We start from the raw sequence: 12693 nt of genomic DNA, 5'->3' as shown, positions 1-12693 counted from the left end.
CCTTAGGCAGTTTGGATCAAGCGGTCAGCACCTGGTACCTGCAAAAAGGTTCCCGGTCCAACTTGAGCACTCTGTATTTGCTGCGACTATCGGCAATAAAAACATAACAGACCTAGTACAAAGCAGGAGCTGGTGAATGACCAATGATACCAAATGATCACTCTTACACTATGTTTCATATGTTTCTTTTACATGGTTAATATAATCCTTATTGATTATCAATTTCTCAGTCACTGTATCTGTCAGTTTGTATTGCATCTTTAGATTACTGGTTGTCCTCCAGGGGTAAACATCTTCAAAACAGAACCCAATCACCTGAATGATAGATGATTACATGTGTGTATTAGGCTAGGGCCAAACGATCTTTACGAAAGCCGATTCTCCGCCGGGGAGAATCCGCTGCCCTGCTGCTCCCCATGGGGCAAATTTACTAAAGGGTGAAGTGACTGACGCTGACTAGCGTGACGTCATTTCCGAACTTTACCGATTTACAAACGGACGCTGGCTTAACTTTGCTAGCGAATGAAATAGACTCTAGCGGTACTTCGCTCCCTAACGCCTTGTGCTCTGGAGAATGGACGTAACTACGCAAATTCACTAAGATCCGGATTTTACTGAACGTGACCTCTTGCGCCAGACTTGCCTTCGCCACCTCAGACCAGGCGAAGTGCAATAGAGTAGACAGGACTTCCTCAAAAAATAGTTGAAAGTCCCAAAAAACGCTGGCGACTTTTCATTTTTCAGGGTGATAGGCTGCAAAAGATCGTAAATAGTTTTTTTGGGGTAACCGGACCGGAACAGTGTCTATCACTTTAGGAAACAATGTCTATTTGCCCTCCTAGATAAATGTCCAGCTTAAAGACCAGTTGAGATTTGGGCTGAATATTTATTATTTGCCCTAGGTATTCTTGCAACTGTGGTTGAATGGCTGACACACTATCGTTCTACTGTATTTGTAACCTTGTTCCCCATAAAAGGTTGGACCTCCTAGGGAGGCTTGAACATAAAGGGGTGGTTCAACTTTAACTATCAAAGGTCGAAGTAAAAATTAGAATTGAAAAAATTTTTGTGTACTTCGACTAGGGAATAGTCCAAGTTTGGTTCTAATTCTAAAAAAAATGGAAAATCTGAATTTCGAAATTTATCATGTACTGTCTCTTTAACAATTCGACTTCAATCATTCGCCATCTAAAACCTGCCAAATTGCTGTTTTAGCCTATGGGGGACATCCTGGAACCTATTTAGAGTCAATTGGTGGACTTTGAAAAATCAAAGTTTTTTTGGGAAAAACATTGAATCGAATTCGATCGAATGCGCTATTACTTCAATTTGTACGATTCGATTCAATTGAAAACTGACCTATTAGATTGAAAAGGGACCCATTCGGTCAAAAAAAACCTTCGATTTAATTTTTGAATTCGAATTTTGAAGTTTTTCAAATTCCAAGTTGACCCTTGATAAATCTGCCCCCTAGGAAACTTTTAGTATGTTATAGAATGGCAACTTTTCAATTGGCCTTCCTTTTTTATTTTGTATAGTTTTTGAATTATTTGCCTTCTTCTTCTTCTGACTCTTTCCAGCTTTCAAATGGGGATCACTGACCCCATCTAAAAACAAATGCTCTGTAAGACTTCCAATTAATTGTTATTGCTTACTTTTTATTACTCCTCTTTCTAGTCAGACCATGTATTCCTACCTGAGTCTCTTTTTAAAATCAATGCATGGTTGCTGGGGTAATTTGGACCCTAGCAACCAGTTTGCTGAAAATTGCAAACTGGAGAGCTGCTAAATAAAAAGCCAAATAACTCAAAAACTGCAAATAATAAAAAATGAAAACCAATTGCAAATTGTCTCAGAATACCACTCTCTATATCATAGTGAAAGTTCACTTAAAGGTGAACAACCCCTTTAAAAAGTCTGACGTACTACTTTAAGGAAAACCTTAGTAGTGTCACTGCCATCAGATAGTAGACCCTAACAAATTATCGCTGATACAAAATTATTAATGAAGTTAAACCTTGGCCCCTTAAATTTCATTACTTTAAAGGGATACTGCGATGGGAAAAATATTTTTTTCAAAATGAATCAGTTAAAAATGCTGCTCCAGCAGAATTCTGCACTGGAATCCATTTCTCAAAAGAGCAAACAGATTTTTTTATATTCAATTTTGAAATCTGACATGGGGCTAGACATATTGTCAATTTCCCAGCTGCCCCAGGTCATGTGACTTGTGCTCTGATAAACTTCAATCACTCTTCACTGCTGTACTGCAAGGTATGGATAGGGGGGCACTTTATGAACATTTATGAACATTGAGAATGGTCAAGATCATGTGATCTTACTTCCCCTTATTGGCCATGAGGGGATTACAAACCAAGATAAGATAAAAGGAAGATAAAACATTATACCCATCCTTCTTGTAGAACTCCAGCATCATGTTATCAGTAGCCACGCTGAGCGGCCTCCTGGCCTGGTCGTGCAGTTTTCTGTCTGAATGGTCCATATCGGGGGACGGCATGGAGCTGTAGTTGGCATTGTGGTTGGTGTGCACGGGGCTGCCATAGTTTCCCGTCACATTAAACTCTATGTCTGCGTAAACAAAGTGAAATCTCTTTATCAACATTCTTCCATTATATACATGCAGTGTCTGTTTAATTTAATACTATAGGATTAGTGCATGTTTATTATGAACATAACAAAAGACATATACTCACCGCCAGGGAAGAACCAATCAGCATGCTGGATTAATGGCTCAATAATTCCCACTATTTGGAGCGATACGGTGGTCATCATCTCTGTTATATTCCTGGGTTTGACATATACAGTATTACATTAAATATATTTTACAACTGGATATTATGACTGTATTATTATGTGTTATTTATATAATGTTAATACACATTCCAAAGTGACATTATACCACTTTTTGCTCCAGTGGAGGTGAATGTAAGGTAGTGTTTGGCAGTCACCCCCCTATCCAAGGGGAAAAAAACGACATAGGAAAATGCCTTTTTTTCATGATGCAAAGTGTCAGCTGTAGGAAACTACTCACTCTTCTGCCTGCGGCCACAAGAGGTTAGGTCCCAGTACAATGGCCATATTGCTGGGGGTCATCTTGTTTGCGTCCTGGTACTCTGTTAACTTGGCCAGAAACTTTATGACATATCTGCAAGTTCATTTTTTTTGTCCGGAAATGAAAGGAGAATATTAATTGTTAGAATATATACCAGTGTATATAATGCACAGGCTGTGAGCATTGACTGACAGAAGGGAGGAGCTAAGCATGGATCCTAGCCAGTGTCCTGGTGACCCAAAGTGAAGAATTGGGAATTAGAGGCAGTACAGGGCTATGAGATTGTTTCACCCCTTTACCCTCTTTGTTCTGATTGGCCGCTTGGAAAAATGACCTTTTGTGTGAGTGTGTAAGAAAATAGGGTTAAGTAGCACTCGCTTCCTTTCTTTTCCATTTCAGGCAGCTCAGTGAAGTGTCTCGCTGTCCTGCCATGTTGCTGGGTATTTGGTACAATTCGATATTATTGGGGGGGCAAATGATGAGGGTAAGGTGCTGGCTGGGATTGTGCAATATTCTGATGCTGCCTCTGTCATGTGCATAATCGCATATTTAACATAGATATGTGCAGTAACGAATAATGCAAACTAGTAAAAAGAAATAATGTAACTAATATAATGGTAATGGTGTTGTTTAAAGAAACACATTACTTGAGATTGTTATAATTGGCCTTAGGAAGCTTCTCGCATGCGTTACATAGAGCTTGCAGCCTCTTGTCTTGTTCCTGGAAGCTGCGGATTGAACACAGACATGTAAAATGTTATTGGACCGTTCTACATGGATATCAGTAAGACTTCTTACAGCTTGAATCTAGTTCCACCAGAGGGTGCTATGTTCCTGTTCGTTCAATGTCACCCACTCTTTCCTTTTTGCCATAGGTGTTGCTTTACAATAAACTCACTTTGATGCCTGTATCCATTCTTCATACAGTTCAAATGTCATGAGGGGCTCAGGAAGCTCTCGGAGATAAGACTTTAAGGCTCCTAAAGGAAAAATAACAATATTTTACATTTCAACAAAAAAAACATCATTAGCATAGGTAAAGGTATGCTCAAGAGGGGAATAAATACCCTAGCCAGAAGCTGATTGTAAATGTGCAATATGTTTTTGACCTACAGACAGTATGGCAGCTCCGCCAGTTATATATGAATACTGATATTGAGATAACTGAGCATTACAATTAGAACTAATCTGTTATCCATAGGAATAAGATCAAATCTAAGAAGACTTTGTCCAGCACCAACCCGCTATGGCATGTGGGTCAGCAGAATATTCAGCCACATCCACTACGCAGCAATCCAGGGCAGCTTTTAACTTCTTCAGCTTGGAGGCAGAAGGAGCCACTCGGAACAGGCCCTGGAAAAACAAAGGCAAAGTTGAAACTTATAGAAGGTGTGGGGCTTAGTGCCAGGCTATAGAAAGTGGTTAGGCTGACAGGGAGAGAGTGAAAGGGAAAGCAGCAGGAGAAATAGAAGGACAGGTGACTAGGAAAGGTGAATAAAATACAAAGGGAGAATTATAAATACCAAAAAGCAGGGAGTTTATGTCATATTAATAAATCTCTTTATGAGTTCCCCCATGATCACAGCTGGTTATGGCTGAAACCATTTCCTTACATGCCTCACTGCCCAAAGTATTCTATAGAGGCACCTATGATGTGCAGTTGCTCTACATTATTGCACCCAGTAGCCATTGATGCCACAATTCATAGTCCCCTTCTTAGCCAGGGTTTCTATGAAGAATTAGTAGACCCTCGTAGACAACAACCAGTAAGAAGCCATGAAGCAGTATGATGGCTATATTTTCATATTTATAGGTTCTGTATCTTTAACTTGAATATGCACATATCTAAGTTAGTTTATATGGCTTAAGTGAATGATATAAAAGTTTTCATAAACACTCCAGGAGGGAGGGAGATGGCAAAGTATTTAACCCTTTGGTATGATGAGCAGTGGGGTAGTGGGAGGAATGTTTGGGAATGCTGTTTCCAACCCCATGGGAAGTGCAAATGATTTCCAGCTGCCTTCTTTCAAAGGGGAGCATACAAACTCCACTAATCGTCTCTTGCCACTGACCTTAAATTCACTTGAACAGGCATTTTACTAACACTGCAAAAAAAAAGAACACATTCCAGTCCTGACTGTAAGAATGTGGATGGTCGAAGGCACAAAAGGAAAAAACTATTATAACCTCTGCTACAGACCGTAACCCATCCTGGGTGCATGATGTTACTGTTCTCATATTCTCTTTCTTGTGTTGTTTAGAAAGTCGTTTGAATTGTTCTTATTAAACCAGATGGAAAAGGAGAAGTGGCATCAGTACTGGCAGTGAGAAGGTATAGGGAGAAAGTGGGCCAAGCAGGCTCAGATTTGTGGAAAGGCCACCAAGGCCCGGGCCTAGGGCATCCGGATTTTAGGGAGCGGCATGAAGCCCAACCACACCTGAATTGGTTCGGAAGTACTGGGGCTGATCATGAGATACAATTTTTTCCCATGCTCCAATCCCCAGCACTCCCGACCTCAAGGTGAAAAGTGGTGCATGTGCACAAATGAAGGGCAGGGGACAGAGGTGACGAAAGACAACAGCCCTAGGGGCGCCTGCTATGTAAATCCGTCCCTGGGGCCAAGTGTAGTGCAGAGTAACCCCTCCACAGCAGGCCTGGACTGGCAATCTGTGGGTTCTGGAAAATGCCAGAGGGGCTGCTGTAAGTTGCCATAGACAGTCACTATTTATTGGGCTGGTGGGGGGCTGCTTGGGCCTCTGTGTACTTGGAATGCCAGGGCCTATTGTGAATCCCAGTCCGGACCTGCTCCACAGGGTACATACGACCGCTAAATAATGTGCAAACATAGAAGTGACAGAACTGAGATATTAGCCCAACATATGTTTTATATCTATACTTTTATATATTAAAATTGCCTCCATATGCTGCCATTTTTTCCCTGCAAGCAAACCTGACAGTTAAGAAACATTATTGCTCTTGGTGACATATAAATAACCACAGCTTAGTGAATTTAGGGCCAATATGGCATCTGGAAGACATGGGTGTAACAACTGCCCTACCTCCTCTTGCATTCCACATTCCAGCAGCATGGTGACGCACGCCTCTATTGGAAACGCAATCTCTCTCCCACTGACCGTCAGATGTTCCTCTAAGGGCTTCCCAAATGATGGCTTTTCTATCCAAGCCTCTGGTGGGGAAAAAGGAGAAAAAAGGAAGGTGATCCTCCAAAAAATAATGATTGGTCACCCTCCAAAATATGCTGTATAACAGACAGGGTAGGAGGCTACCCATCACTGATTTGTTTTCGATTGGTGAGCCCAGTCTTAGATTATAAATTCTCAAACTGTGTAGTAGAATAAAAGTGGTGGGTAAGGGCATGAATTAGGACTAAATTACATTTGGAATGTTATTGGGTAGATATTCAGTTAGGAAACTTCTTTCCACAGGCTGACAATGTATAGACTTGTTCAGCGTTTGAATTCCTTAATACTTATCAAGAAGGGATAAAATGTAGTTTGATGTTGGTGGTCAGAAGACCAGAATTAGGGACAATCAAGAACATGAAATGGAATCAGATAAATGTATTTTACATGTATTTTAAATTCTGTAATACTGAAAGTAGCCACACCTTCCTATGCCAGAATGGCAAACAGCAGGAGAAAAAATGTCTCATCCCCACCAGTCAAGCCCACTCCCTCCAATGGGATCTGACTTTACAAGGACCACATCTGACTTTAAGGAAGCCCTGAACCAGCTGCTTCGGATCAGGAAACCAGCTTTATTCAAGGCAAAAGTCATAAAGTTCTTGAGTGGAATGTTTGGGGAGGGGGAATTGTCTGTACTTTTTTTTTTATGTGAAATGAGTTTTGGTCTTGCAGTTGAACAGGGTTCTCAGCCAGTATAATTGTGGCAAAATACCTGGGGCTTTAAGCTCTACTCAATGCATTGTTTTAAGAATTATCAGATATTGGTAACATACAATATTACTGTACCTAGGGCAGACTATAAGTATAGGGCTCCTTTGTGCCCTGCTCACTCAGCACACAGCAACATACGACATTGAAGACCCAGCCCAGAAAACACTTTTTTAGCACTAAAAATCAAAAGCATTAACAATGGCAGATGTTAGAAATAGTGAATGTTTGCTAGTTCCACTCACCTTGTTGGGCTTTGATCTGTGGCAGCACAGCAGTCAATAAAGCGAGTGATTTCCGGTGGTACTCTGCTTGCACTTCTATTAGCTGCAAAAGACAGGGGTGTTAAGGAGAAGTCTGGATTGCACATAGATTATCAAACCTCACAACAAAGATTTCAAGCCTCCTGGTCTAGATAAGACTTTAGCATTCTGTGCATAAATGGGGGAAGATTATCTCTGGCGTCTAATCCCCTGAAGGTGGTACGACGAGGGACTTGGAATAAATGACCTCTTGAATCATTGATGAGCTTAGATTTGAGACGGATATTGATTCCTGCTTGCTGCGGTTATATTTTTAATGTTACAGATGAAATCATTCTAGAATAAAATGACGTACTTATCCTGTAATTCTCATGGGAATGTGCATTAAATAATTACACTGTCTGTGCCGGCGCAGTGAACCCTATTTTTTAACAAGGGAGAAAGATCGAATGCATGCTACCCTTGTACTCATGTGGGGCTCAGCCTGGATACTACAAGATACACCCAGCTGATTTATATAACAAATGCGCTATTACGTCGATTTGCACGATTCGAATTTACCCGAATATGGACCTATTCGACTGAAAATAGACCTATTCGGCCTAAAAAAAAACTTTGACTTAATTTCGGTTGGTCTTTTTGAATTCAAATTTCGAAGTTTTTCAAATTCAAAATTCGACCCATGATAAATATGTCCCAGAATGTTGCTGTAGGACAACTTTGGAGGCCTGGATTACTGTTATAGGATTGCTAAACCTTTGGGTTGCTGTTATAATCTCGGCAGACAAATACAGGAGTAATTGAATGTTTTCGATATGATAGTGACTCTTTATTCAGTATATTTTGAACGTTAAATCTAAATACTTACAAACACCATAATTTTGCTGCAAAGGGTGTGAATAGATGTGACTTTCAAAACCACACTTCTCATTTCAGTTAACATTACAAAGGAGCAGACTAAATGATACAGCAGCTGCTGCTAATACTATATACTGCTAATATTATATGATATTATAATAACAGCAGGTTTGTGTATTGCTTCACAGTTTTGGCAATGACTCCACAGCTGTATAAGGACCTAACTAATAGACTTACCGTCTGGAAGTAGTTTGCATAGTCTATTTCTTTGGCCACAAAGTTGTACATATCTGCCGACAACTGATCCTGCAGGAGACAAAATAAATAAATACAGATATAGGCACAATGGCTTCTGCCCATGGTATGCAGCATTAGCATGAAAGAATTACTTCTTCGAGTATAAGCCGAGTTTTTCAGCCCCCAAAATATGCTGAAAAACTCTACCTCGGCTTATACTCGGGAAAAACGGTCGCCGGCTTCTAAGAATAGTCGCCGGCGTCTAAGAATAGTCGCCGGTGTCCAAGAATAGTCTCCAAGAATAGTCGCCGGCGTCCAATAATAGTCTCCAAGAATATTCGCCGACGTCCAAGAATGGTCGCCGGCATCCAAAACGAGATGCCGGCACCTCCAATGGGAGCAGAAACCCTCAATTTTTTGATTGAAACTTACCAGAAGCTGCTGCATTTCTCACCCTAGGCTTATACTCGAGTCAATAAGCTTTCCCAGTTTTTGGAGGTAAAATTAGGTACCTCAGCTTATACTCGGGACGGCTTATACTCGAATATATACGGTAATACAGATCACTACCTTAGTCCCATACAGAACCCTATCTCATTAGAGAATGGAAGTAGGGAAATTAATACAGAGTAATAACTGTGTGGGGAGGAAAATATTTGAGGAGAAGTCTATAAAGTCAACTTGCTGGAGTTGCCTGCGGAAAAGACGTACCCTACATATTTCAACCCGGTTTGCCGCCTCCTCCATCTCTTCCCTGAGTGCGTCAGCCTTAGCTCCCGAGGGCTGCAGATTGCTGGAGATTCCGGAAGATTTAGCAGACTGCTGCCACCTGTTGGAGACAAAATGGGCCATGTGGATGCCACATTGTACCAAATCCAACCCAAAACCATGATTCTTGCATTGCTATATAATGTGGCCTATTTAGGAGCTTTTGTTTAACCAGAATCCATGAGCAGCTCCTCCTGACTGACGTTTATATTCCCATAGAGTTCTCTATCCCCACATCTTCCTCCCCATAATTACTCTTTCTTGGTTTCTCTCTGAAGGTTATTATCCTACTCTCCATTTTTCTTGTCTCTGCTAAGCGGTGATGTTCCTTGTCAGAGAAGTGACTCATCTCAGCTCAGGGCTATCAATACAGAAGCCCATTTCATTATGGAGCTCAGGGGACAGAGATGCTGAGTCACACATAGGCCACTGATATGTGTGTGTGTGTGTGTGTGTGTGTGTGTATATATATATATATATATATATAATTTCCCTCTTTCTTTCCCTATATGCTTCTATGAAGCTGTTACTTATTTAACAACTTCAGTTTTGTCTAAGCTTCCATTGTTTTCAGCTTGTCCTAAAATACATCTATCTGGGAAGCACATAACTAAGCGGTGTTTTTTTCAGGGTTGGACTTGGCCACCTCAAGCCCTCCTAACAACCAGGGCACACTCTCATAACAATTAGATAGAGACAGTGACAGATATTATAGGTTACATATACCTAATGTGGAAATAACAAAAGACTGATGGGTATTAACCTAGGCTGGGATCCACTGGACTGTGGTGTCTTGGGAGGCCTGGTTTTCTATAGGCATATATATGAATATGACCAAACTGCTCATAGCCAATACAGAAATATTTATTCCCCTTTATTAAGCACAATGCTGCAGTTAAATATTAGATTATTGCACTCATGTAATTAAATACATACAAATGAACAATATTGTCAATTACATTAAAGGATTAGAAAGTATGGGTGAAATAAACTGCACCTCCTGATTTGGTATGATGGTAAAAGCACTTCTAACCTTGCTCTAGAAGAATCCATGTCCAAGACTAATTTGGCTAAGTGTTTTCTCTGTTTTTGGATGTTAGGGATCTCCACCTAAGAAGACATGAAATGTAAAAATGGCATTAAACAGTAGCTGCCAATATGCAGAAAGGTATTTTGTCAGCAAATGCTTAGCATTATGTTGGTAGCATGCACAGCAAAACATCTAAAGAGACCTTTTTACAGGGTTATATTAAATGTGAGCCTTTGGTATTTATTATAACCAGATGAGAAGCTGATGGTATGTAAGCGCTTGAGGAAATCAGTGAAGAATGAGGATTTCATGGAACTGAAGGAGAAATAAGGATTTTATATATATTCAAGAGGGTAGAGAGGTTTTCACAGTCACAGGGGAGAAGCGAGGAATTTGTGGAATCAAAGGAGAGATTAGAACTTCCATAATAGAATAAGTGAGGATATCAGACACTAACCGCAAATTATACAACTAGTTGTGGACGTTAGGTGAAATGGGGACTTAAAACTAAAATTTAAGAAGGCTAGACATAATGCTACACATTATATTCTGTTGTCTGTACCAGTCCAAGGCCAAAGCCCTTTCGCAGGGACAATCTGTGCCTCTGAACATGCCCCAGAAGCTCCCCACCTTCTTCTCTGCTGATTCATTGAACATGTTATGCGCTGCTGCCACTTATCTGACCTTAGGGACCCCCTCACACTATATATATAGTGAAATATATATATGAAATCTTAAGTTGATGATCAAGACTGACCAGTAACTACTTCAGACTCACATTGCATGGCAGCTGCTTTACAATTAAAGAATGTGCCCTGCAGCATCAGCTTCTATGGCAGACAAAATCATTTCATAAATTCCTATAACTCCTAAGCTCAGCCTCTCAGCAGCAGCCCAGGGGACACGGAGTGCCACTGCCACTGAATAAAATGGCACAATAAGATGAGAAGCTGCTGTGGACACATTAGAAGGCCTGTGTTTCCTTTAACTTCAGTACATTCAATACAACATTTCTAACAATTCATTTAGGCTTTAGTTCATGGGAATGTAAAAGTACATTATATATGAGAAAGAACAGGCAATCAATAAAATAGTGGCACTTCAGGGAACCAGAAGTGAGGAATTGGGAATCAGGGGAGATATTAATCAATAATATGGCAATTAGTGATGGGCGAATTTGCGCCGTTTTGCTTTGCCGAAAAATTAGTGAATTTCGCGCGAAATTCGCGAAACAGCGAAAAATTCGCGAAACGACGCCGGCGTCTCGTTTTTGACGCCGGCGCCCGTTTTTGACGCCGGCGTCCGTTTTTTCGGAAAATTTTTTTTTGACGCCGGCGAATTTTTGCCACGAATTTTCGTGGGCGTTTCGCAAATTTATTCGCTGGCGGCGAATTGTGCATATTCGCCGCGAATTCGTGCCTGGCGAATAAATTCGCCCATCACTAATGGCAATCAATAATTTACTGTACATTTAAAAAGAAGGCAAAGCCTATGATCATGTGCTTAGTTAGATCACTTAATGAATGGCCAACAAACACTCGGCATGCCAAGTTGCTGTACAAATCACTCTGTTTTGCAGAACAGGTAGAAGGACATTCCATAGGTCAGGAGTTTATTCCAAGGGAAGCTCTTTATGATGCCCCATATCTTACCTCCGCCAGCACAAACAATGGGTCCACCACGTCTCTTTCCATATCCTGCTCAAAGTGGATAAGCTCCTGGGCTAGTTTGTCCTCTGCCTCTCCGCATAGAATCAGCATCTTCCTGGAACAGTACAGGGAAAATTCGAGGGGTGTCACAACCAAGGGAGCATGGGTAATTGAGGCTAAACAATTATTAGATCACCAGAATATATATATATATATATATATATATATATATATATATATATATATATATATATATATATATATATATATATATATATATATATATATATATATATATATATATATACATATATTTCCCAGTTTTGATCTGTACTCGCTCACTCCAGATCTCCAAACGAACACTACACTCGGTGCTGATTAATGAGGTACTGGCATGAAGATCCAGGAGTGTGCTTATATATATATATATATATATATATATATATATATATATATCTATATATCATAATGTTCTTAATTTATATCTAAGGCAAAAAGCCCCCAGCATCATTCCTAGCAATTGTCCCAAATGATCACTGTTTTTCCATCTTTCCTGTTTTTTATGTTTACCTTATATCATATAAATGAGATCTTTGACATCAAAATAAGATTAGTGGCATAAACAATGAACTGCATGCTCACCCAAGCAAAGAGTCTTCGCCCAAAACAGCCGATCCTTCAATCAAACACTGAGCCAGGGTTATTAAAGGTAGCTTTTTCTATGGAAAAGAATGAGTGAAAATGGTTAAAGGAAAGGGGTTATATAGGGAAAATCATACACCTAGGGGCAGATTTATCAAGGGTCGAATTTCGAAGTACAAAAAACTTCAAAATTCGACCATCGAATTAAAAAACTTTGAATTCGAATATCGAATTTGAAGTTTTTTCAGCAAATTTGGC

The 12693-nt window shown here is 40.2% G+C and overlaps 1 protein-coding gene across 9 annotated transcripts in view; it reads right to left on the bottom strand.

Moving 5' to 3' along the window:
* Positions 1-12693, bottom strand: part of arhgap44.L (Rho GTPase activating protein 44 L homeolog) — a 60336-nt gene that overhangs the window by 16139 nt on the left and 31504 nt on the right. For all 9 annotated transcript variants that reach the window (XM_041576243.1, XM_041576240.1, XM_041576244.1 and 6 more), the window contains exons 4-16: positions 12436-12512; positions 11797-11908; positions 10148-10224; positions 9058-9175; positions 8347-8415; positions 7234-7315; positions 6134-6261; positions 4315-4426; positions 3972-4053; positions 3721-3801; positions 3053-3166; positions 2715-2806; positions 2409-2589 (exon numbers count right to left, since the gene is read on the bottom strand). In XM_041576243.1, the coding sequence (XP_041432177.1) occupies positions 2409-2589; positions 2715-2806; positions 3053-3166; positions 3721-3801; positions 3972-4053; positions 4315-4426; positions 6134-6261; positions 7234-7315; positions 8347-8415; positions 9058-9175; positions 10148-10224; positions 11797-11908; positions 12436-12512 (1325 nt within the window). The remainder of the gene's footprint in view (positions 1-2408; positions 2590-2714; positions 2807-3052; positions 3167-3720; positions 3802-3971; positions 4054-4314; positions 4427-6133; positions 6262-7233; positions 7316-8346; positions 8416-9057; positions 9176-10147; positions 10225-11796; positions 11909-12435; positions 12513-12693) is intronic.

The sequence above is a fragment of the Xenopus laevis genome, chromosome 9_10L (genome assembly GCF_017654675.1).
Source record: "Xenopus laevis strain J_2021 chromosome 9_10L, Xenopus_laevis_v10.1, whole genome shotgun sequence".
In the NCBI taxonomy this organism is placed as follows: Eukaryota; Metazoa; Chordata; class Amphibia; order Anura; family Pipidae; genus Xenopus; species Xenopus laevis.
This window is presented reverse-complemented; position numbering and strand designations above follow the sequence as displayed.